Raw genomic sequence first — 27022 nt, 5'->3', positions numbered from 1 at the left:
GACCAACACTTCAAAGTTCTGGAAATAATGCGTAGTGTTCAAAAATGTAAATGCAGGTTGGAGAGAAATGATTATAATTTAATCTTGGGAACCTGGGGCGAAATTCTCCCGAAACGGCGCGATGTCCGCCGACTGGCGCCCAAAACGGCGCCAATCAGACGGGCATCGCGCCGCCCCAAAGGTGCGGAATGCTCCACATCTTTGGGGGTCGAGCCCCAACATTGAGGGGCTAGGCCGACGCCGGAGGAATTTCCGCCCCGCCAGCTGGTGGAAACGGCCTTTGTTGCCCCGCCAGCTGGCGCGGAAATGACATCTCGGGGCGGCGCATGCGCGGGAGCGTCAGCGGCCGCTGACAGTTTCCCGCGCATGCGCAGTGGAGGGAGTCTCTTCCGCCTCCGCCATGGTGGAGACCGTTGCGGAGGCGGAAGGGAAAGAGTGCCCCCACGGCACAGGCCCGCCCGCGGATCGGTGGGCCCCGATCGCGGGCCAGGCCACCGTGGGGGCACCCCCCGGGACCAGATCACCCCGCGCCCCCCCCCCAGGACCCCGGAGCCCGCCCACGCCACCTTGTCCCGCCGTTCAAAAGGTGGTTTAATCCACGCCGGCGGGACAGGCAATTTATCGGCGGGACTTCGGCCCATCCGAGCCAGAGAATCCAGCGGGGGTCCCGCCAACCGGCCCACAACTTCATTGTGACAATATCCGGTGCCAGAGACTTCGGCAACCGGCAGGGGCGGGATTCACGGCGGCCAACGGCCATTCTCCGACCCGCTGGGGGGTCGGAGAATGGCACCCCTGCATCCTCAGGATGTGGAAAACCAGGCTTGTTGTAGTGAACTCACTGAATTGAGTTTTTTCATTTGCTTCTTAATTCTTTACTTTCCTCCATCCTACATCTGCTCAACTGAAACCCTCCATCTGCTAAAATTGGCCTATTATACGTTTCCCCCTTTCCTCAGCTCTGTCAGCGGTGGACGATGAATCCTGCACCTGGAATTATTGTCCTCAGCATTGCTACACCTCTCCCTGTTTTCAAAAACTGCCGTTTGATAGCTGTTTTCAGTGATGCCCCCCCCCCATCCCCCAATCTATTCTGCTTGGCGAGTGCCCTCTCCTCTCCGCTCCCATGCCTCAAGAGTATGAAGAGGGGTGTGATGTGGCGCAGTGGTTAGCACTGAAACTGCGGCACTGAGGATCCGGGTTTGAATCCCAGCCCTGGGTCACTGTCCGTGTGGTGTTTGCACATTCTCCCCATGCCTGCGTGGGTTTCACCCCCACAACCCAAAGAGGTGCAGGTTAGGTGGATTGGCCACACTAAATTGCCCCTTAATTGGAAAAAAAATAATTGGTTACTCTAAATTTATTTTAAAAAGTGTATGAAGAGTTTGGGGATATGTTAAAAGCAGGATATATATGCTGCATGTATTATTCAGTGAGGAAATACTGAAACGAGCCTATTGAGATCTCCTTTGCATAGGAATGTACAAACTAACAGCAGACGTAGGCCATTCAGCTACCCCATTTGAGAAGATCGTTTGTTTTAAGTTCTGTTTGTTTCAGGTTCTACATACTCACCTACCCCCCATCACCTTTGATTCGCTTTTCTAACAAAAATCTATCTTCCGCCCCCCTTGAAAATATTCAATGACCCCCACCTCCACCACATTCTGAGGCAGAGAGTTCGAAGGTCTCACAACTTTCTGAGAGAAAAAAAGATGTCTCCCATCTCTGTCCGATGAGGGCGACCCCTAATTTTAAAACAGTGCTGCCTAGTTCTGCACTCACCCACAAGAGGAAACATTCTTTCCACATCCACCTTATCAAGACCATTCAGGATTTTACATCCTTCAATGTCACCCCCTCACTCTTCTGAGCACAAGTGGAAAGAAGCCCTATCTTGTTCCTTTTACAAGTTTCGGAAAATATGCTTAGCTGTGGGTTTTTAGCAGAGATTCTGACAGTCACCTCTTCAATATTATCAGACCTAATTTCAGTTCTTAATTTTAACAGGAGGAACTTCAAGACGAGGTGCACAGAGGATGGCAGCTGGCAACAGGGAGTGTGCGTTCCTGTTATGTGTGAGGCAGTCCCAGCAAAATTCCACGGGTTTTACCAGTGTACAAATGGCTTCCAGTTCAACAGCGCTTGTTGGGTAAACTGCAGCGATGCCAACAATCAGACTGTGAGTAATGAGGAATAGAAAAGCTTTATGTGCGGAAAGTTAGAGAATTAGCTTTCAAGTGGGAAAACTGTAAATAAGAAATCTTGCCGCCTGTTTGGAGCAAGGAACATTTACTCGCTAATTTTGTCTCACAAAAATCTTTACAAGGATTTTTTTCCCAGGTTTTATGAGAGTTTCTCGCAGCAGACTGGCTCACATCACTGTCTGAAACTTTATAATGTGCAGTGCAAACAGTTTTCAGTACAGATGGACACCAGTTAATAGAGATGTGGTTAATGAGGGCTTTCCTATGTTGGGAATTTCCAGCTCCCTTTAGGCTTCCCCGGTTTTCCAACGTTTTTTACGACGGTGATAAAGATGGTCCAATCGATGGGATGGTTTTATTTCCAGTGGAGGCAAGTGGCATCTCAGATAAAACTAAGAGGGGATTTTTTACAGTGTAGCACTCAGCGCAGAACACCACCTTGGGAACACTTATCAGGAAATCAGGCTTCCAGGTTTCTCTGTGCCCTTCATTTTCACAGCGCTTCACATTTGAAATGCTGAATCGCAAGATTACAAAAAAAAAAAATCTGCTGCATATTTTGACATTGCGTCTGTGTGCCTGATGTCACATTTTGTTAGGATGCAGAGAAGTCTGTTAAAAATGCAGTCAGCCACTTAATGCTCCTGGCTTTAATTAAACCGGCCAGGCGAGCTGTAGGCATCAAGCAAGCAGCTCGCTGGATTGAGGCCTCCAGATCAGCTAGAGTTGCCATCAGTAAGGCAGGCCCAGGTAGGGTGAAGGATACACAGTTGCCAAGTGGTACTGGGAGTGGTACCAGCTCACTTTATTTTTGTGAGCACTGGAAGAAGAGTCCTTGGGGGCCCCACAAAATGAATTCACCTGTTGCCTTAAGTGGGACACTTCAGCTCTATCACCCGCGGGGAACCGGTGCATCGGCTTAAACAAGTTGATGGCAAACATGACAATCAGCATCCAATTTACGTCATAGGACCTAGACCTTTATAGTAAAGGGTGTCACACAAAACAGGCGCTGCCTTGAACACCTAGTGGTGGGGCCCTTTCAAAATGAACCGGCAACAGAACAAGGCAGTAAAGCCAACAAACCTGAATTAATGACATGTAAAGAAAAAAATGGTTAAATTCCCAACAGGCACGGCAAAATCTGTGGCTTGAGAAGAAAAAAATATCAGAGTTTGGTTGTGACATTTCGTGAGAACTCATTTTGAGGCTTTCTTAATGCCAATCGAAGACAGTCAAAGTCAATCCATCTGACTCACTAAGAGGAAAGCCTTGTCGATCTGCTTGTAATATTGGCTGGTATCACTGCGTTATAATACATATTGTAATATTAGCTGGTATCAACTATTATAGTGTTATAGCTGTTATGGTGTATGAGACAAAGAATGGAAGAATGGATGTTCAGGGAAAAAAATCTGCATCCATAGATTGAAGTAATGTTAAAAACAAAAAATTGCACTCAGCTTTTAACATTAAAAAATACCCCAAGGTGCTTTACAGAAGCAGAAGCATAATGACATTAAAAACTAACATCAAACCAAAAAAGGAGATATACTAGGGGAGCGAACCAAAACTTGTAAAATAAGAGGTAAGTTTTAAGCAGCATCTTGAGAGCAGGAAAGGGAGAGGGAGAGAGAGAGAGGGAGAGAGAGAGAGAGAGAACCAGAGACAGAATAGAGTTGTAGGGAGGGAGCCAGAGTTTAATTCCTGAATGACTGAAAACATTGCATTATGGTGGGTGAAGGAAGTTGGACTGCAGAAGAGGCCAGTGTTGGAAGAATTAGAATTTGTGATGATTTGTCGGAGATTCCAGAGCAAGGAAGGATCAAGGTCATGAGAGATGAGGGGCGAAATTCTCCGTTATCGGCGGAAACTCCGCCGATCGGCGCAAAAAACGGCGCAAATCCCACTTGCGTCACGTCATAAAAATGGGCCGATAGTCTGCGGCCCGAATGGGCTAGCAGCGACGTAACGGGATCGGCGCTTGCGCAGTGGTTCACGCGCCGTGCAGCGTCATACGCGCTGCACGGCGTGACGGCTCATAAGGCCGCGCAGCTCCCCCCCACCCGACCGGAACAGCCGACCGCAACACCCGACTTGATGGCTGGCCGTCGCTCAGCCCCGAGGTTCGAGTCACGCGATGTGGAGGCGCTCCTGGACGCGGTGGAGCAGAGGAGGGACGCCCTGTATCCCGGGCACGGCCGCAGAGTTGCCCCACGCCACAGCCGGCGTCTGTGGAGGGAGGTGGCAGAGGCCGTCACCGCTGTGGCCCTAACACCACGGACAGGCACCCAGTGCCACAAGAAGGTGAACGACCTCGTCAGAGCAGGCAGGGGTGAGCGTCCCCCATATCCCCCATATCCCCTCTCCCCCAAATTCCCCCCCTCCCCCATATCCCCCCTCCCCCATATCCCCCCCTCCCCCATATCCCCCCTCCCCCATATCCCCCATATTCCCATATCCCCCCTCCCCCATATCCCCCCTCCACCATATCCCCCTATTCCCCCCTCCCCCATATCCCCCCTCCCCATATCCCCCATATCCCCCCTCCCCCATATTCCCCATATCCCCCCCTCCCCCATATCCCCCCTCCCACATATTCCCCATATCCCCCCTCCCCATATCCCCCCTCCCACATATCCCCCCTCCCCCATATCCCCCATATCCCCCTCCCCCATATCCCCCATATCCCCCCTCCCCATATCCCCCCTCCCCCATATCCCCCCTCCCCCATATCCCCCCTCCCCCATATCCCCCATATTCCCCCCTCCCCCATATCCCCCCTCCCCCATATCCCCCCTCCCCCATATCCCCCCTCCCCATATCCCCCCTCCCCCCATATCCCCCATATCCCCCCTCCCCCATATCCCCCATATTCCCCCTCCCCCATATCCCCCCTCCCCCATATCCCCCCTCCCCCATATCCCCCCTCCCCCATATCGCCCATATTCCCCCCTCCCCATATCCCCCCCTCCCCCATATCCCCCCTCCCCCATATCCCCCATATCCCCCCTCCCCCATATCCCCCCTCCCCCATATCCCCATATCCCCCCTCCCCCATATCCCCCCTCCCCCATATCCCCCCTCCCCCATATCGCCCATATTCCCCCCTCCCCATATCCCCCCCTCCCCCATATCCCCCCTCCCCCATATCCCCCATATCCCCCCTCCCCCATATCCCCCCTCCCCCATATCCCCCATATCCCCCCTCCCCCATATCCCCCATATTCCCTCCTCCCCCATATCCCCCCCTCCCCATATCCCCCCTCCCCCATATCCCCCCTCCCCCATATCCCCCATATTCCCCATATCCCCCCTCCCCCATATCCCCCCTCCACCATATCCCCCATATTCCCCCCTCCCCCATATCCCCATATCCCCCCTCCCCCATATCCCCCATATCCCCCCTCCCCCATATTCCCCATATCCCCCCTCCCCCATATCCCCCCTCCCACATATCCTCCCTCCCCCATATCCCCCATATCCCCCCTCCCCCATATCCCCCATATCCCCCCTCCCCCATATCCCCCCTCCACCATATCCCCCATATTCCCCCCTCCCCCATATCCCCCCTCCCCCATAACCCCATATCCCCCCTCCCCCATATCCCCCCTCCCCCATATCCCCCCTCCCCCATATCCCCCATATCCCCAAGTGAATCCAGCCCTAACCTTAACCTCTGCAATGCACGCGCAACCGATGGCGTGCATTCATATACCTGCCTAACACTGTTGCCTTTTACCCCTGCCACCACCCCCCCCCCCCAGGAGAAGCGCGCACACAACAATAGGGAGCATGTGAGGACTGGAGGAGGGCCCGCTGATGAGAGGCCACTGACCGTACACGAGGAAAGGGCCCTGGAACTGGCTGGCGGACCTGAGGACCGGGAGGTTGCTGATGCAGAGGTCGGGGCCCCACGAGCAAGTGAGCCACCAACAGCCCGTCCCCATATCCCCCCTCCCCTATATCCCCCTCTCCCGTATCACCTGATCACTGCCTGATGTCTAACCATGCATGCTTCATTGTGTATCGCAGGACCAAACGTCCAGGCACCCATCCCCGCAGATGCAGACCGCCCGCAGGATGCCCCTCGGAGACCACAGGAGACGGAGAGACCCGCACCCTCCAGCATGCGACGCCCGCAGGATGCCCCTCCGAGACCACGGGAGACGGAGAGACCCGCACCCTCCAGCATGCGACGCCCGCAGGATGCCCCTCGGAGACCACGGGAGACGGAGAGACCCGCACCCTCCAGCATGCGACGCCCGCAGGATGCCCCTTGGAGACCACGGGAGACGGAGAGACCCGAACCCTCCAGCATGCGACGCCCGCAGGATGCCCCTCGGAGACCACGGGAGACGGAGAGACCTGGAGCAACAGGGAGACGACACCCCCGTCACGTGCGGGAGCGACCACCCAGCGATGAGGGGGGCAGCCACAGGCCCCCGTCACATCCGAGCCAGGACACCACTACCCAGGACACCACTATCCAGGACACCCCTACCCGGGACACCACTACCCAGGACACCCCTACCCGGGACACCACTACCCAGGACAGCACTACCCGGGACACCCCTACCCGGGACAGCACTACCCGGGACAGCACTACCCAGGACACCCCTACCCGGGAAGACGAAATACCGGACAGTGACTCAGAGTGGATGGGTGGAGACGAACCCCCACCCCAAAGTGCCATGGACTCAGAGTGGGACGAAGAGCACGACACAACGCCACTGCTGTCACCAACACCCTCCACCATCGCAGAAACACTCACCACGGTTGGGCACTTTAGTGATGAGGCGTCTGGTACACTCACTGGTGCGCACAACACAGCCGTCCCGGTACAGCAGGTGGAGGTAGGAGCAGCAGAGGGACCGGGCGGTCGGAGGGCAGCCCAGGCCAAGCGAACATCTGCCGCCCAGATGGATCCCGGGTTCCTGCAGTTACCACACCCACACATAGATCCGATGCAACCACCGACACGGAGACGAGCGAATAGGGTGACGGGTGGCTTGCGGCGGCTGCGGTCGCAGGTGGAGGAGTCCACCCGCGTCCAGGAGCTGGGAGTGGTCCCGGTCATGCGTGCCACCCAGGCTGACACCGCACGGGTGGCGTCCGCGGTGGAGGCAATGGGTGCGACGGTGTCAGACATGGGGAACGGTTTGCGAGGCCTGGGGCCTTCCGTGCAGGCGGCGTCTGTGGCCCAGGAAATGGCTGCCCTCTCACAGGAGGCCATGAGCCAGTGCCAGCGCCAGATGGCAGAGGCGCTCAACGCCATAGCCCAGTCTCAGCAGGCCATGGCCCAGTCTCAGCAGGCCATAGCCCAGTCTCTGCAGGCCATGGCCCAGTCTCTGCAGGCCATGGCCCAGTCTCAGCAGGCCATCGCTGAGGGCATCGGCGCCAGTGGCCATGTGCGAGCTGGCGTCGCACTGTCGCAGACAGGGTTCGACAACCCCCTGGGCTCCATGGCTGCAAACCTGCAGACCCCTGTCGATACCAGCACGGGCCTCCAGGACTGGCAGCGCCAGATGTCGGGGGCGCGTCGGATGGCCAGTCCGTTCGCATCCCCCACCCATGTAGAGGCCTGGGGGCCATCGGGCACCCCGAGGGAGGAGGAGGTGGTGTGGTCCATCCCGGCTCCCTCTGTAGGGGAGGTCCCGGTACACCGCGACACCTCGGACTCCCCCCCTTCCGTCCCAGGTGCATCGGGTGGGCAACGGGCAGGACAGGCTGGCAGCTCGCCATCCCAGTCGCCCGGGCCGCAGCCTGGCCCATCTAGGCCAGGACGCCCCAGGAAACGGCCGCCAAAGGGATCCAGTGTCAGAGGGCAGGAATCACAGGAGTCCACCTCCAGTTCTGCTGTACCGTCTGGGGAACCACGTAGACGTAGTCAAAGGGCCCGTAAGGCCAAACAATTAGACACTGAGTAAGTTGGCACGGGTGCAGGGCACAGATGAGTTTTAGGCGCTAGGGCACGTGCATGAACTCCTTTGGTTATTAAAGTCAATGTTACACCTACCGAAGCTGCCTTTGTGCTCTGTCCAAAGTGTGCGGGGGTGTCATGTACGTTGAGCGCAAGTGTGTGTGTGAGGGGTGGTCTTACCTCAGCCCCAGGTGAGTCTGCCCCCTTCCCCCTGGGCCGCCATCAACATCCCCCGGGCAGAGGACGGGACCGTGCGCTGCAGTGTCACAGCCGCATGCAGGGATGGTCCGGGTGGATGGTGGTACTGTGGCCATGGGTCAGACATAGTCCAACGATGTAGAGCCAGGAGCTCATCGGAGGCGGGTTGTCATCATTCTCCATGGCCTGCGATAGACACGCGTCCACCCGCAACTGGGTGAGCCCGGCCCGTTGTGCCGCCGGTGGATCGGCAATTGGGAGTGGGGGGGTGGTGTGCATGCGGGTGGGGTGTGTGGGGTTGGGGAGGGGGGTGAGGGTGCTGGGTGGGTGGATGGGTGGGGGGTGTGGGTGGTCGGCTGTTGTCATGGTGTGCGGTCTGTGGCCATACTACCCGATTCCCACGCCCATCTAGTCAGTGAAGCGGGCGTCTATCAGTCTGTCCCGTGCCCGCTGGGCCAGCCGGTAACGGTGGACAGCCACCCGTCTGTGTCTACCCCGTCTGCCCTGACCATTGCCCCCATCCCCCTCATCTGGGGAGGACTGCGCCTCTTCCTGCTGCTCCTCCACTCCGCCCTCCTCTGCCTGCGGCACATCGCCCCTCTGCTGGGCTATGTTGTGCAGGACGCAGCACACCACAATGATGCGGCCGACCCTATCTGACCGATACTGGAGGGCGCCCCCAGAGAGGTCCAGGCACCTGAAACGCATCTTCAGCACGCCAAAGCACCTCTCGATCACTCCCCTTGTCGCTACATGGGCATCATTGTAGCGGTTCTCCGCCTCATTGCGTGGCCTCCGTATAGGCGTCATCAGCCACGATCGCAATGGGTAGCCCCTGTCGCCCAGCAACCAGCCCCTCAGCCGGGGATGGCGTCCCTCGTACATGCCGGGGATGGATGACCGCGACAACACGAATGAGTCGTGTACACTGCCTGGGTAACGGGCGCAGACGTGCAGGATCATCATGCGGTGGTCGCAGACCACCTGTACGTTCATCGAATAGGTCCCCTTCCTATTAGTGAACACGGCCCTGTTATCTGCAGGTGGCCGCACGGCGACGTGCATCCCATCGATCGCGCCCTGGACCATGGGGAACCCGGCAATGGCAGAGAAGCCCACGGCCCGGGCATCTTGGCTGGCCCGGTCCACGGGGAAGCGGATGTAGCGGTGCGCCATGGCATAAAGGGCATCTGTCACTGCCCGGATGCACCGATGCACCGATGTCTGCGATATGCCGGACAGGTCCCCACTCGGTGCCTGGAATGACCCCGTTGCATAAAAGTTCAGGGCCACCGTAACCTTGACGGACACGGGGAGAGGGTGTCCCCCGCCAGTGCCACGCGGTGACAGGTGTGCCAGCAGGTGGCAGATGTGTGCCACGGTTTCCCGGCTCATCCGGAGTCTCCTCCTGCATTCCCGGTCCGTGAGGTCCTGGTATGACTGCCGGGGCCGGTACACACGGGGCGCCCTCGGGTGCCTCCGTTGCCGTGGGGCCGCGACGTCCTCCTCCCCCTCCTCGTCCTGTCGGTCAGGTGTCCCTCCAGCCTGGGCGGCTGCCGCCTGCCCCTCTGCGGCAGCCTGCGCCGCCTCTCTGGCACGCTCCTCCTCCTCCTCCTCCTCCTCATCCAGGGCAACATAGACATGAGCGGCTGCCACCACGGCGGCCAACATCGCTGGATGATCTGAAAACATGACGACCTGGTGGGGGGGAGGGGAACGACGACATGTCATCATTGCCCATATCCCCTCCTCCCCCCAGCCAGGTGGCATGGACCGCATGGGTCCAACTGTTGGAGGCTGGCACCTGGCCAGGTGGACCAACTCATTTGCCCTCCCATCACCCACCCCGGCACGGACCCCCCCCCCCCCCCCCCAACCTCCACCCCGGCACGGACCCCCTTCCCAACCTCCACCCCGGCACGGAACCCCTCCCCAACCCCCAACCTCCACCCCGGCACGGACCCCCTCCCCAACCTCCACCCCAGCACGGACCCCGCCCCCCCAACCTCCACCCCGGCACGGACCCCCTCCACAACCCCCAACCTCCACCCCGGCACGGACCCCCCCCCCAACCTCCACCCCGGCACGGACCCCCTCCCCAACCCCCAACCTCCACCCCGGCACGGACCCCCTCCCCAACCCCCAACCTCCACCCCAGCACGGACCCCCCCCCAACCTCCACCCCGGCACGGACCCCCTCCCCAACCCCCAACCTCCACCCCGGCACGGACCCCCTCCCCAACCCCCAACCTCCACCCCAGCACGGACCCCCCCCCAACCTCCACCCCGGCACGGAACCCCTCCCCAACCCCCAACCTCCACCCCGGCACGGACCCCCTCCCCAACCTCCACCCCGGCACGGACCCCCTCCACAACCCCCAACCTCCACCCCGGCACGGACCCCCTCCCCAACCTCCACCCCGGCACGGACCCCCTCCACAACCCCCAACCTCCACCCCGGCACGGACCCCCTCCAAAACCTCCACCCCGGCACGGACCCCCTCCCCAACCTCCACCCCGGCACGGACCCCCCCCCAACCTCCACCCCGGCACGGACCCCCCCCCCCCCCCCCAACCTCCACCCCGGCACGGACCCCCCCCCAACCTCCACCCCGGCACGGAACCCCTCCCCAACCCCCAACCTCCACCCCGGCACGGACCCCCTCCCCAACCTCCACCCCGGCACGGACCCCCTCCACAACCCCCAACCTCCACCCCGGCACGGACCCCCTCCCCAACCTCCACCCCGGCACGGACCCCCTCCACAACCCCCAACCTCCACCCCGGCACGGACCCCCTCCAAAACCTCCACCCCGGCACGGACCCCCTCCCCAACCTCCACCCCGGCACGGACCCCCCCCCAACCTCCACCCCGGCACGGACCCCCCCCCCCCCCCCCAACCTCCACCCCGGCACGGACCCCCTTCCCAACCTCCACCCCGGCACGGAACCCCTCCCCAACCCCCAACCTCCACCCCGGCACGGACCCCCTCCCCAACCTCCACCCCGGCACGGACCCCCTCCCCAACCCCCAACCTCCACCCCGGCACGGACCCCCTCCCCAACCCCCAACCTCCACCCCAGCACGGACCCCCCCCCAACCTCCACCCCGGCACGGAACCCCTCCCCAACCCCCAACCTCCACCCCGGCACGGACCCCCTCCCCAACCTCCACCCCGGCACGGACCCCCTCCACAACCCCCAACCTCCACCCCGGCACGGACCCCCTCCCCAACCTCCACCCCGGCACGGACCCCCTCCCCAACCCCCAACCTCCACCCCGGCACGGACCCCCTCCCCAACCCCCAACCTCCACCCCAGCACGGACCCCCCCCCAACCTCCACCCCGGCACGGACCCCCTCCCCAACCTCCACCCCGGCACGGACCCCCTCCCCAACCCCCAACCTCCACCCCAGCACGGACCCCCCCCCAACCTCCACCCCGGCACGGAACCCCTCCCCAACCCCCAACCTCCACCCCGGCACGGACCCCCTCCCCAACCTCCACCCCGGCACGGACCCCCTCCACAACCCCCAACCTCCACCCCGGCACGGACCCCCTCCCCAACCTCCACCCCGGCACGGACCCCCTCCACAACCCCCAACCTCCACCCCGGCACGGACCCCCTCCAAAACCTCCACCCCGGCACGGACCCCCTCCCCAACCTCCACCCCGGCACGGACCCCCCCCAACCTCCACCCCGGCACGGACCCCCTCCCCAACCCCCAACCTCCACCCCGGCACGGACCCCCTCCCCAACCCCCAACCTCCACCCCAGCACGGACCCCCCCCCAACCTCCACCCCGGCACGGAACCCCTCCCCAACCCCCAACCTCCACCCCAGCACGGACCCCCCCCCCCCCCAATCTCCACTCCGGCACGGACCCCCTCCACAACCCCCAACCTCCACCCCGGCACGGACCCCCTCCCGGCACTCCCCCGGAGCCCAGCCTACTCTAACCACCCCCGCCCCCCCCCCCGCCGCACACACACACAAGCCGAGACACACCTCTCCTCAGGCAATCAGTCTGCGGCCACGCCATTTCCTGCCCAGAGCCAACCCCCCAGGCCGTCACTCACCTCCTCGCTGGTCGGCGTGAGCCTGGAGCACCGGGTCACGCCGATGAAAAGGAGGTTTGATTGACGTCGACGTGAACGGTCATCACGTCGACGGGACTTCGGCCCATCCGGAAGGGAGAATATCGGCAGGCCGAAAATCGGCTGCCTTGCGCAGACCCGTGACATTCTCCGCGGCAGCGGCGCCATTAACGCCCCGCCGACTTTTCTCCCTTCGGAGACTTCGGCGGGGGCGGGGGCGGGATTCACGGCGGCCAACGGCCATTCTCCGACCCGGCGGGGGGTCGGAGAATGACGCCCCAGAACTTTAAAATGGGAGACCAGCAACCAATGCAGGTCAACAATCACAGGAATTATGTGGCAGCCTGCCTTGGTATTGGTTAGGATATGGGAAGCACAGTTGTAGATGAGGTGATCTTTATGGAGGATAAAGGATGGAAGGCCAGCTCAGAGCGTATTGGAATAACCAACTCTTGAGGTGACACAAATATGGATGAGGCAGGGGCTGAGATGAGGGGTGCGCTTTAATGGGAAAAACCAGAGTCCTGTTTTGGGCGTACTTAGCAGCGTGTTTCTCAGTGCCTGCAGCGCCGAGAATGGCCCCGCTATCAAACGGGACTTTTTTTTTCCCAGGCGAGGAACACCCTGGTGGCTTCTGGACCCTCGAACCCCCCAACGTACCTATTAGGGGGTCCTCGAGCCGCCCTTCACCTCACCTCTCAAAAGGGCAGGGCACCCCCAGGCCCGATCCCTGGCACAGACAACCGGGCACCATGTCACTGCCACCCAGGCACCCTGGCAGAGAGGCCTCACACGAGATTTAATTGCGTTGCATCACCGAGTTGGTGCGGCGAGGCCGTTCGATCGCGCAAGTGCAGTTATGAACCTCGAAGTAGGAGGTCATGGTGACTGAGAAAATATGAGGGTGAGAAGCTCAGCTCAGGGTCAGAAAGGATGGCAAGGTTGAGAACACTTGGCTTTAAGCAGACAAAAAGGGAACCAGTGATAAGGAACAAAGTTTGGGGTGAGGGCCCAAGACAATGTGAGTTTTCCAATGTGTCCCCTGAGCCACACCAATCAAGCCTCAGAAGCCTGGTACAATTCAGTTTGTCTTCCTGTACTTGTATTTCTTATTCGATTTCTCTGGATTTAAGCATTGTGGAGTAAAAGTTTGGGTAGTGTTAACATGGCAGCTCTATTGCCTTTTGGTGGATCAACCGCAAAGCAGAACACTGGCCTATTAGCATCAACAGTTTAAGAGAGGAGCAAATGAGTGGGAAAGAGCATTTAGATGATAAATTCCCCCATCCCAGTACCCTGCTCCCCCCACGCCCAACCGCTGGGTTATTTAATATGAGCACTGTTGCTTCACAGCTTCAGGTTCCACTTTCGATTCTGGCTGGGGTCACTGTCTGTGGGTCTCCCTGTGTCTGCATGGATTTCCTCCGGGTGCTCCGGTTTCCTCCCACAAGCCCCGAAAGACGTGCAGTGAGGCGAATTGGACATTCTGAATTCCCCTTCAGTGTACCCGAACAGGTGCCGGAATGTGGCGACGTGGGGATTTTCACAGTAACTTCATTGCAGTGTCAATGTAAGCCTACTTGTGACAATAAAGATTCTTATAAAACCCCCAACTTCCTGGTACACACCATGAAGCCCTGTAAACCCCTGAGGGCGAAAGCGTGGATGTCCTTACTGCAGGTGCAGTAAAAAAATAAAACTCAAATCTGTACCGCGATGAAAGTAGCTTGAGTACAAAATTACACAATTGGTGGATGCTAGTCTAGGTCACAATTTAGAGGTCATGGGATTTGTGTCACTAAATGTTCATCATTAAGGACCTGCCGATGTGATGTTTTTCAGGAATCGATCAATAACTTGATTCGCTGTAGGAAGGATGGAACATGGAATGGTTCACTACAGATCTGCAGCTCAATGAAGGGCGATTGCCAACTACCTCACCGCCTTAACAGTCAAATTAGACTGAGCTGCAAAGATGGCTACAGCATAGGTAACACAGCGAAGGAATGTTGTTGAGGAAATGTTTAAACACAGCAGTTGAAACATAGAACATAGAACATAGAACGATACAGCGCAGTACAGGCCCTTCGGCCCACGATGTTGCACCGAAACAAAAGCCATCTAACCTACACTATGCCATTATCATCCATATGTTTATCCAATAAACTTTTAAATGCCCTCAATGTTGGCGAGTTCACGACTGTAGCAGGTAGGGCATTCCACGGCCTCACGACTCTTTGCGTAAAGAACCTACCTCTGACCTCTGTCCTATATCTATTACCCCTCAGTTTAAAGCTATGTCCCCTCGTGCCAGCCATTTCCATCCGCGGGAGAAGGCTCTCACTGTCCACCCTATCTAACCCCCTGATCATTTTGTATGCCTCTATTAAGTCTCCTCTTAACCTTCTTCTCTCCAACGAAAACAACCTCAAGTCCATCAGCCTTTCCTCATAAGATTTTCCCTCCATACCAGGCAACATCCTGGTAAATCTCCTCTGCACCCTCTCCAAAGCCTCCACGTCCTTCCTATAATGCGGTGACCAGAACTGTACGCAATACTCCAAATGCGGCCGTGCCAGAGTTTTGTACAGCTGCAACATGACCTCCTGACTCCGGAACTCAATCCCTCTACCAATAAAGGCCAACACTCCATAGGCCTTCTTCACAACCCTATCAACCTGGGTGGCAACTTTCAGGGATCTAGATTCAGAGTTGAGTAGAATTAACAAAGAAATGGACCACTTGGCTCAGCTACTCCATTCCAATGTTTATGCTCCACTCAAATCCCGTCCCACCCATCTTCATCTAACCCCATTAGTCTAACCTTTGACCCTTTTCTCTCTGTTAACGTGCTCCTCCTCAGTAAAGGCATTGCACTTCTTTCACTGGAATATAATTGCAAGAGCTAGACCCACTGAGGTGTCAGCATTCCAAGTTTTCTTGATGGCTTATTGGGTAATACACTGTTTGGTGTGAAGCTGCTTTTTAAAACTTTCACAAGTATGAAGTAGCCCCTGGTCGCCACCTTCCGGCGCCTGTTCGGGTAAGCTGGTATGGGAATTGAACCCATGCTGCTGGCCTTGGACTGCATTACAAACCAGCTATCTTGCCCACTGAGCTAAACCCTTTAGCTGGACAGGTGTTCCATCTGAGAACTCTACACGGACACCAGCCCAAGCGTACTGGCTGAGACATGTCAGCAGTTACAGCGGCTTCACCTCAGCCATGAACCTCAGATCACACTTACTAATATTTGATCATTGCATTTGGGGATGGGGAGGACGGGGGGGCGGGAGTGTTGGAAGCTGAGTATCTGCAGTAGTGGGGATTTGGGATATTTGGACCACATCGATGGCACTGCCTGATGAAGATTCCAGAAGCATTAGTGGTTGTTGACCATGGATGTGAAAGTAGTTGGTGGGTGGAGGGGTTGATGGAGGTTTTGAGGTCTCCTTGACCTTGTAATCTGGGTGATCTCAAACCATTCCCAATCCCCTTAAAAGGGAGTGCCTCAACCTGATCTTAGGGATCCAGGCCTGATCTGGCTCGCAACCTTCAACAAACCCTCACTTCTAAATGGACTGGGCAGGCGCACCTACTGACATCCAGCCCCCTGTTGCCGATCATAAATAGAATCCACCTGAAGTCCGAGGAGTGGGATTTAGTGAGACTCCTGACCCACAATTCCCTGCATGGTGGCACAGTGGTTAACACTGCTTCCTCACAGCGCCAAGGATACGGGTTCAATTCCAGCCTTCGGTTACTGTCTGTGTGGTTTGCACTTTCACCCCGTGTCTACGTGGGTTTCCTCCGGTGCTCCGGTTTCCTCCCACAGTCCAAAGATGTGCAGGTTAGGTGGATTGGCCATGATAAATTGCCCTTAGTGTCCAAAATTGCCCTTAGTGTTGGATGGGGTTTCTGGGATATGGGGATAGGGTGGAGGTGTTGACCTTGGGTAGGGTGCTCTTTCCAAGAGCCAGTGCAGACTTGATGGGCCGAATGGCCTCCTTCTGCACTGTAAATTTTATGATAATCATAGAATTTACAGTGCAGAAGGCCCTTCGAGTTTGCACAGGCCCTTGGAAAGAGCACCCTACCTAAGCCCACTCCTCCACCCTATCACCGTAACCCCATTTTTCCTTTTTTGACACTAAGGGCAATTTAGCATAGCCAATCCACCTAACGTGCACATCTTTGGACTGTGGGAGGAAACCGGAGCACCCGGAGGAAACCCACGCAGACACGGGGAGAACGTGCAGACTCCGCACAGACAGTGACCCAAGCCGGGAATCGAACCTGGGACCCTGGAGCTGTGAACCAACTGTGCTAACCACTGTGTTACCGTGCTGCCATAGTTTTTCAGGTGACATTTCTGCATCACTACGCCTAGCCCTGCCCTAAACATGTGAAAAACAGTTGCTGGATATTTTACTCATGGTCATACCATATATTTTGTTTGATGTCAAAAATAATCTCCAGAGGTTTTCATAATTACAGAGTTCACGATGTGGAAAAAAAATTGTAAACAAAAAAAAAATCTATCTTCAGATTTCCTGTTCTGCGCCATGTATTTAAGTTGTAGCATTCCTTTCCAAATAAACCTTTGACCCAATTTAAGAAATTTGAAAACCTGTCAACCAGTAATTTTCTGATGATATGTTGTTTTTAAAAGAAATGTCTGTGTACAGAGAGGTCAGGGCTGAGTTTGAAGGTTTAAACTGCAACAGGAATGGCCAGAAAGACCACTGAGTTTAATGTCAAGTTGCATAAAATTTATTATTTGAAAAAAATCAAATTAAAATAAGGCCTGAGGAATTCCACTCATTATAAGCAGGGCTTACTTAATGTCAGTGCCTGCCGCTGCTGTTTAAAGTATTACCTGAGTGAAAAAAAGTACCAAGGTGTCAGTGAATGCCAGTCTAGCTTATTGTAACCTTATAATCAGCTACTTCCACGACATACCTCCCGGTGTGGGCATCCAAAGCTTCAGTACAAAGTTACGATGCTGACCTTTGGCTAGTTCGTAACATGACCTTCCACTTCCTGACCTTGGAATAACCTTTCTTTACAGTCCAAAACTTCATTTTTTTTTAAATGTTTCGCTTCAACATCTAAAATCTAATTTCCTAGCATTCGGATAATTGTGTTCTACCGTTTCAAATGCAGCCATTGGCCTCTGCAAGCTTTCAGTTGGTGAATCTGTCTATTGATTGCCTGCTCTTCAGCTCTGCCTGCACTGTGGGTGTGATATAATAAAAGAAAAATAAAGCCCTTGACAGACCTCTGGTTTGTTTAAGTAGAATGCACTGTGCAACCTGTAAATTCTGAAATAAATGGCACCCTGCTCTGTTAAACACAGCCCCAATGGAGCTGCCTTGATCATTCGACACTTAAGTCAGTGGAGCACATACTCTCTAAAGGTTAAAAATTAATTAGTACAAAATACAATGGTGAGTTTGAGGGCAACCCTGATTCTACTGTTTACCCAGGCATGACTAATGTCTGATTAGTTAAGGAGAAAGGAGGAGAGAGAGAGGGAGAAACAGACAGACAGACAGATTAGTATGAGTTAGGAATTGTGGAGCTATCCATAGTGCTTAAATATCTTTGCCCCATCAATTATGGAATTGCTGAGATCCATGGAATGTAGTATGTGTTGTCAGTATGTGAATGAATTCCATTGCAACATTTTGTCTTGCAGAAATTTATTACAGATGTCGCTTTAGGCAGAATATAATGAATGAATCCAAAATTAATGCATTTTTTAAAGTATTTTTACAATAAAATATTCACAATGTGCCAAAATACCGATCGGATTCGAGCATTGATTGAGAAAATGTCATCACCAGCACTTATTTTCGAAGTCAAAGAATTAAAATTCCCTTTTCTCTCATCCTATAGTATTTAAAAAATATATTTTATTCATAGTATTAAGCTATGACATATTTTCAGACAAAGATCGCTTAGTGTGACTGAGCCCAGTGAGGTGGAGAGTAGAGTTAAACAGATAGAATTGCCAGCAAAGTTTACATATCCGCACTGTACTTCAGTTAGCACAGCAGCTTTGTGTTGGCCACAGAGTCCATCACATACTGACTATGTTGCCTACTTGGGATGCAAACTCTACAAAATTGGAATGCAGAGCACGGAGCAGCCATCTTATCTGATTAGAGCACCTGGTGGGAGCTCTTAAATCAAAACAGAGTGCGCCTATAACTAATTCAAAACAAGAAAAGCATTAGGAAAGAGTATTCTTCTTAGTGCATTCCGCCTCAATACACCATCAGGGGCGCTGGTTGAACAAGTTACTGAGTCCAATTATGTAAAGGTGATTAATTGGCAGGCACAAAAAGTGTGCTGAGGTTACATGGGGCTGGTTTAGCACAGTGGGCTAAACAGCTGGCTTGTAATGCAGAACAAGGCCAGCAGCGCAGGTTCAATTCCCGTACCGGCCTCCCTGACCAGGCGCCGGAATGTGGCGACTAGGGGCTTTTCACAGTAACTTCATTGAAGCCTACTTGTGACAATAAGCGATTATTATATTATTATTAGCTGTTTCTCTGTTTGTTGTGTTATGCTGCTTCGGATAACACAGGCTGCTACTTGATGCAGTCTTAACTAAAGGATGCTCCAGACTCTGAAATGAGTTCAACGTGTTTATTGAACTATTAACACAGTTCTCAAATGAGTTTGATTCTCTGCTAATCTAATTGTAGTAACTCAGTCTAACTGTGCCAGCTTGCTCTAAGCCATGTGCTGGGGTGTGATGCTGCTGATCAACCCTGTCTAACTCTCTAGATGTCTGTCTGTGGAAATGGCAGGGTGTGAGTGCCTCATCCCTTTTATAGTGTTCATGGCATGCTCCCTTGTGGTGATGCCACCTCTGAGTGTCCTGACTGCCCATTCGTTGTGTCCTATTCTGAGTGTTCATTGGTTGCATGTTTGCATATCATGACAACTCCCCCCTTTTTTGGGGGATGTATACACATGTGAATGTGTCTGTCTAATGTGACTGACTGAGGAATACAGAACAGAACAAACAAAACAAATGCTCATAAGTCCAGTCTCTGAGGCTTGCGTTTGACCGCCGGAGAGGTGGTGGAGGGGATGACACGGTGTCTTGACAAGCGACTGGGAGGCACGAATGGTGGCCTCGTGGTTCGAGGTGTCTGGAGGTGGCAATTCGACATGTGGAAATGGAGGGGAAAGTGGTTGTGGGCAAGCAACTTTCTGCAGTGCCCTTCGATTCCTTCACACAATGGAGCAATCAGACATAGGATTTGGGCGCGGCCTGTCGAACAACGACAGCCGGAGCAGATCACCCACCACCTGCTATCTTGATCCTGACCATGTCTGCCGGGGATGGCACGTCCAGATCAATGGCATATGCGTCATAGCCCTGCTTCTGGCTGTCGCGAAGCTGCTGCATCTTCTGCAGCACCGGGAGGTGATCAAGTTTGGGCAGGTGTATGGCTGGAAGCGTCGTCCACAGGTCCCTGTTCATCAGCAGTTGAGCTGGCGACATGCCAGTGGACAAGGGAGTCGCCCGGTACACAAGTAGTGCAAGGTGTATGTCGAAGCGGAGTCCGAGGCCTTGCGGATGATCTGCTTAACGATGTGTGCCCCTTTTTGACTTTGCCATTGGACTGTGGATAGTGCGGACTGGAGGTGACATGCTTGAAATTGTAGCTCTTGGCAAACGTGGACCATTCTCGACTGGAAGCACGGACCATTGTCGCTCATGACGGTGTTCGAGATGCCATGTCGTGAGAATGTCTCTTTACACGCTTTGATGACGGTCCGTGAGGTGAGGTCTGGCAGCTTTAGCACCTCAGGATAGTTCGAAAAGTAATCGATGATTAAGATATAGTCGCGACCATTCGCGTGGAATAGGTCAATGCCAACCTTGGACCACGGAGAGGTCTCTAGGTCATGTGGTTGGAGCGTCTCCTTGTTCTGCGCTGGTTGGAACCTCTGACAGGCTTTGCCGTTCAGGACCATGTCCATGATGCCCTGGTTGATGCCAGGCCAGTAGACAGTTTGCCGGGCCCTGCGTCTGCACTTTTCTATGCCAAGGAGTCCCTCATGAATCTGCCGCAGCACCATGCTCTGGAGACGTAGAGGGATGACTATCCTGTCCAGCTTGAGCAGGATGCCGTCGATCAGTGTCAGGTCGTCCTTGACGTTGTAGATTTGAGGGCATTGCCCTTTCCGTCAGCCATTGCTGAGGTTGTGGATGACTCGCTGCAACATGGGGTCTTTGGCCTTCTATTCTCAGATGAGAACAATCTTCTCATCTGTTGCCTGGAGAGTGCTTGCACGCAGTTGTACCTGCAATTCAATGTGCTGGATGATCTCCAGTGGTTCACTTGGTGAGTTGACGGAGCGGGACAATGCATCGGCGATGATGAGCTCCTTGCCAGGTGTGTACACCAAATTGAAATCATACCTCCGGAGTTTGAGCAGAATTCTCTGCAAACGAGGCATCATGTCGTTCAGGTCCTTTTGGATGATGTGGACCAGAGGCCTATGATCTGTCTCAACAGTAAATGTTGGCAAGCCGTAGACATAATCATGAAATTTGAGGATGCTGGTGAGAAGACCAAAACACTCCTTCTCAATCTGTGCATATCTGGTCTCAGTGGGCGTCATTGCCCGTGACGCGTATGCAACTGGTACCCAGGATGACGTGTCGTCTCTTTGAAGCAACACTGGCCCAATGCCATCCTGACTCGCATCTGTGGATATCTTGGTCTCTCAGTCCGGGTCAAAGAATGCAAGGACGGGTGCAGTGGTGAGCTTGGCTTTCAGCTCCAGCCACACTGAGCGGTACTCCGCCTTCCAATCAAAGGCGGTTGATTTTTTCACCAGGTTGCGTAGGGCCGTGGTGTGTGTGGCCAAATTAGGGATGAACTTGCCAAGGAAATTGACCATTCCCAGGAAGCACAGTACTGCCTTCTTGTCCTCGGGGACTTTCATTGCCTCGATGGCTTTAATTTTGTTTGTGTCCGGGCACACATCGTGTTGCGAAATCTGATCGCCCAGGAACTTCAGCGTGGATGTCCCAAAACAGCACTTGAACCTGTTTAGCTTGAGGCCATGTTCATGTATGCGTCGGAATACTTTCTTGAGTCGCAACACATGTTCCTCTGGGGTTGTGGACCAGATTATGATATCGTCAATGTAGACATGAACCCCTTTTATTCCCTCCATCATCTGTTCCATGATGCAATAGAAAATCTTTGATGCTGAGATGATGCCAAATGGCATTCAGTTGTAGCAGAATCTGCCAAAAGGCGTGTTGAAGGTGCAGAGCCTTCTGCTGGATTCTTCAAGTTGGATTTGCCAAAATCCTTGGGATGCGTCCAATTTTGTGAATAAAAACGCATGTGCCATCTCACTCGTGATTTCTTCCCTCTTCGAGATGGGGTAATGTTCGCACACAATGTTTTTGTTTAGATCCTTGAGGTCAATGTAGATGCGTAGGTCCCCCGAAGGCTTCTTTACGCCCACCATCGAGCTGACCCAGTTGGTTGGTTCAGTGACCTTGGAGATGATGCCTTTTTGTTGTAGACTCGTGAGCTCTGCCTTCAGGCGCTCTCTCAGTGGAGCAGGGACACGTCGTGGTGCATGGACCACTGGTTTGGCACCAGGCCGCAGTAGTGCCCATCCCGCTAAATACATCTGGGTACTGGGTTAGGATGTCGTCGATGCTGGCCTGAAGATCCGAATTGGACGACGTTGTGGTGTAGACCCTTTGAATGAGGTTCAGTTGCTTGCAGGCGTGTGCATCTAGCAGGGAAGCCCTGTCTGGTTTAACAATCTCAAAGCATAAGCTTGCTTGTGTGTGTCGGCTGGACACCTGTAGATGGCAGGACCCCAGTGCCTTGATTGCATTTCCATTGTAGTCCAGGAGTTTGCAGGCAGCTGGAAGGATTGTGGGGGGGGGGCTTCTTGGTTCTCTTGAAGTCCACCTGCGAAATCAGGTTGGTGGAGGCACCTATGTCCAGTTTGAACTGGATGGGGCAGTGGTTGACCTTCATCACTGCATGCCATTCGTCCTCGGAATCCATGGCCAGGATTGATTGGACTCGCGATGTGTCTGGTGTGGCGTATTCACGCTTCGTAATAATGCCCACTCGGTAAGTGTTGTCCAGGTATTCATCATCTGGATCTCTCGCACTGCCTGGATCAGAGTCATGCATTTGGTGTTGCACACTTCTGATGCGCCGCTGTCGGAATTGGGAGCGCTGGCTACTGACTGGTGGTGCAGATCTGCACAGGGCTACATAGTGGTTTGATTTCCCACAGTTTAAACAGTGTTTGCCTCTTGCAGGGCAGTTTTTTTTAAAGTTGGCGGTGCCGCAGTTCGCACACGTCATGACACTCAGTGCGTCGTTGCGCATGCGCGGTGCGGTTCTCAGACGTCTGCACCTGCGCAGTGCGATTTTCGGCCGCTTCGTGTTCCCGATCGCATTGCGTATGCGTCGGGCCCGGGAAGAGCGCGCAAAATGGCCGCCTTTGTCAATGTGGAGGCGCTGCATCCGGGAGATGGCCTGATCACTCTCCACCTCGTGGGAGGCTTGTTTTTCACTTTCTGCCATTTTTTACTGTGAATAGTGATTTTTAAAGTGCTCATGCACAGTACACGTTTCAATCGTGACTGGCAGGGTCATGTGCTTGATTTTCAACAAGTGCTCTTGCAGAGGATCAGAGTGGACTCCAAAAATGATTAGGTCTCTGATCATGGAGTCAGTGATATCACCGAAGTTGCAGGATTGCGCTAGCAGTCTAAGGTTAGTTAGATAGGAGTTGAAGGATTTGTCTTTACCTTGCATCCTCTGCTTGAAGATCTAGCGCTCAAAGATTTTGTTGGTGTCCACCTCGCAGTGGCTGTCGAATTTGTCCAGGATGGCTTGGTACTTCGTTTTGTCCTGCCCTTCGGAAAAGTGAAAGGAGTTGAAGATCTCTATCGCATTGTCACCCGCAGTGGTGAGTAGAAGAGCTATCTTCCGAGCATCGGTCGCGCCATTGAGGTCGGATGCTTCCACGTATAGTTGGAATTTCTGCTTGAATGATTGCCAGTTGGCACGAAGATTGCCGGTGGTCCTGAGCTGATGAGGAGCCTGAATCTTGTCCATTGTGCCTGTATTCAGTAGCTGGTTGTCACAGATCTTGCTAAATAGATTGAACAGTCACTCCTGGTATCATGTTGTGTTATGCTGCTTCGGATAACACAGGCTGCTACTTGATGTAGTCTTAACTAAAGGATGCACCAGACTCTGAAGTGAGTTCAACGTGTTCATTGAACTATTAACACAGTTCTCAAATGAGTTTGACTCTCTGCTAATCTAACTATAGTAGCTCAGTCTAACTGTACCAGCTTGCTCTAAGCCACGTGCTGGGGTGTGATGCTGCTGATCAACCCTGTCTAACTCTCTAGATGTCTGTCTGTGGAAAGAGGCAGGGTGTGAGTGCTCATCCCTTTTATGGTGTTTATGTCATGCCCCCTTGTGGTGATGCCACCTCTGAGTGGCCTGACTGCCCATTGGTTGTGTCCTATTCTGAGTGTTCATTGGTTGCATGTTTGCATATCATGACACTGTTGATGCTAATTCAGTTGTCATACATAATTGAACTCAGTCATCCCCACCAGGAAGGTTTGCTAGGTAAGGTGCAGACTTTTTAATAGGGAGCAATTGAAGAGGATCCACCTGAGAACATGCCGCTATTGAGCTGTAGTTAGCCTAGTCATAAAGCTATAACCTACTAAGTCAACCATTATTTGTAGTTCCACATAAAATTGCTTGGACTCTTTTTCAGTAAGACTACCTCGTTACACTTCGACCAGTAATACATCATCTGAAAATGAAAGTATACTCGTGTTCTATCTGTAGATTCTCCTGCTTGATAAAGTCCTTCAGTGTTCTTGCTCCAATAAGCTTTTCAGTGACCATTGTAATGTGCGATGTTTACATATGGGAACATTGTGTCGAAGAAAAGTCCCTTGCTAGAATTTTCACAAAGGCTTGAGACTGCTAAAAATTCACAAGTTAGGACTTTTGTTAAAATAGCAGCCAGATGTTAAGCACAATCTTACACCATATGATTTTAACCATATTTCAATGAATGGTGTGTGGTGTTGGGTGCTCTGGTGCACTGATGAGCCAACACAGTTGTATGTGGTACAACTCTATTTTATTATAACTCTTATAATACAGTTCGTTCTGGATACTCTGCACGTGCTGTCTCCCTGAGTGTGTTTGGCAATAGATGTGTCCTGGTTCTCCTCTGCAGCTATTACTGACCACCAGGGGTCGTGTCTGTGCTTTTATATCTTTCTGTCATTGGTTGTGGTGTTGTGTGTTCTGATTTGTCTGTTGGTGTGTCTATCATGATGTGTGTGTTTGAATATCATGACATTGTGCTCCCATCACCAAGATTAGAATTTGAAAAAATATCGACAGAATTGAAGAAAAAAGTACAGAAATCAGGATAACACAGAAATAAGTGGATTCTCACTAAAAAAAAAACAATGTTTGGTTCCTTTCAGGTGCAGAATGTACCCCTTCCTGTTTGTCACATCAAAATGACCCTGTAATTCTACCTAGCAACATGACCTCAGATGATGTGAAGTACTGGATGAGCCCTCCAAAGGCAAAGGTTGGTTTAAAATAATGTTAATAAAACTTCTTCTTGTAAAATAATTTTGCCGAATTTTCAAGGAGCACAATTTCTGGTCAGCAAGCCCAACATATTGGACAGTATTCGCACTGCAGTCGGTTATGCTTTTATTGAAAAGTTTAGTAAAACCTTGTCAATGCAGTTGTTATACTCCCTCATAGTAAAAAGCAAATTGCAGCAATGTGGATTGCATAAAGTAAATTGTGTTGCTGACTCTCAATGCTGACTTCTCTGTGTATACCCAATGGTAAAACATGTCCTACAAAGAGCTGTCACCGTCAGAATGCCATGTTTAAAACACTGACAAGCACTGGGAGAAGAGGTAAAACCAGAATATAAAATTTAGCTCAAGGGTCTGATACAACAACAAACTTGTTCTCGTTCAATGGGCCTCAAGTGATAACATGACAATCAATGCACAGTGAGCTATAACCAAGACAGAAGGAAAAACATTGTTGTGGTTATATGGTCTGGTGGATGCAGCAGAACAAATCTTCACTCTGCATCTGGCTAAATCGCATTCAAGCTTTGACGTAAATGCTCAGGCTTCCATTAGAAGCAGGGTTTCTGCAGGTTTGGTTCAGGGCCAGAATCGTGTGTGAGCACCACACACACGTAGATTCAGCAAGTTTGGTAGTAGATGGTTTCTGGTTTTGGTCAGTGCCGCTGTTTTCGTCTGATGTTCCCAGAGTCACTCCCAAGTATGTTGGGGTTAGGATCATACTTTAGTCTCTGGCCATCCATGTAGATATGAAATTTGTTTTTGGCACTGGCATTGTGTAGGTGGAATACACTGGATGCAGTTTTGAAGGGATTCAGCATGAGGCGCCTGGTGCTGCAGTCGCCCATCAACTTTGTAACGCCTTTTCAGAAAGAGTCTGACCCAGAGTGCTCCAAGGATGGAGCTTGGTTAGCATGACAGATTTCATCACCACAAAGGCGGCACAGCGGAGCAGTGGTTAGCACAGCTGCCTCACAGCGCCGAGGACCCAGGTTCGACCCTGACCCCAGGGAACTGTCCGTGTGGAGTTTGCACATTCTCCCCATGGGTCTCACCCCCACAATCCAAAGATGTGCAGGGTAGGTGGATTGGCCATGCTAAATTGCCCCTTAATTGGAAAAAAAATAATTGGGTACTCTAAATTTATTTTGTAAAAAAGATATCATCATCACACAACACTTATCCCATCATACTCTGCAGCAGAGTACTGTGCACCTGTCTGGCAAAGATTATCACACACACACACATATATCTTGTGGACTCTCGTTTGAATGCAACAATGCAGATCATTACTGGAACGTTCTGTTCAAAATCCCTCCTTCTGCAATGTCCTCACAGACATCACTCCCCCACACATTCACTGACTGATGAAAACCCACAAGCTGGTTGAAACCACCTATGCTGTACCTCACTTAGCACTCCATGATAACCTGTTTAATTACTGCCTGCTTCCCATCTTTGCGCCCTGTTTGGAGGCACTTACTGAGCAGGATTTCCCAGCAGGCACCCTTTGGATCAAGGATGGGAAACACGGGAAGTCACTAACAAGTTCCTTGTGACCAACCTCTTCTGTCGAGTGGGCAGGCTTTGAACTAACAGGGCGAGAGTGGTCCTTGCTAAATAAGTTCAGGACAGGCCAAGGGCCAATGTGCAGCCAACCTCCATCAGTACAAATAGCTTATGCATTTGTGGAGAGACACAAACAATGCTGTGCATTACCAATCGGTGTCCTCTCTAAGTGGAGGACTATTCATGTTAAACACAGCAGATGAGAGGGCTTTGAGGAATTATGTTCACTAAACAAATAAATAAGCGTGCTTGATTGGATTATCTGGCAAATGGGACTGGGCAATGAATGTTGTCTACATTTTCTGCTGAGATATCCGCCAGCTTGATTCAAGTTACAAATT

General features: G+C 53.3%; 1 protein-coding gene across 2 annotated transcripts in view; it reads left to right on the top strand.

Annotated features, from left to right (window-relative positions):
- Nucleotides 1-27022, top strand: part of LOC140399096 (pappalysin-1-like) — a 457633-nt gene that overhangs the window by 300533 nt on the left and 130078 nt on the right. For both annotated transcript variants that reach the window (XM_072488243.1, XM_072488242.1), the window contains exons 17-19: nt 2011-2182; nt 14270-14417; nt 24981-25090. In XM_072488243.1, the coding sequence (XP_072344344.1) occupies nt 2011-2182; nt 14270-14417; nt 24981-25090 (430 nt within the window). The remainder of the gene's footprint in view (nt 1-2010; nt 2183-14269; nt 14418-24980; nt 25091-27022) is intronic.

This window comes from Scyliorhinus torazame, chromosome 22 (assembly GCF_047496885.1).
Source record: "Scyliorhinus torazame isolate Kashiwa2021f chromosome 22, sScyTor2.1, whole genome shotgun sequence".
Lineage (NCBI taxonomy): Eukaryota > Metazoa > Chordata > Chondrichthyes > Carcharhiniformes > Scyliorhinidae > Scyliorhinus > Scyliorhinus torazame.
This window is presented reverse-complemented; position numbering and strand designations above follow the sequence as displayed.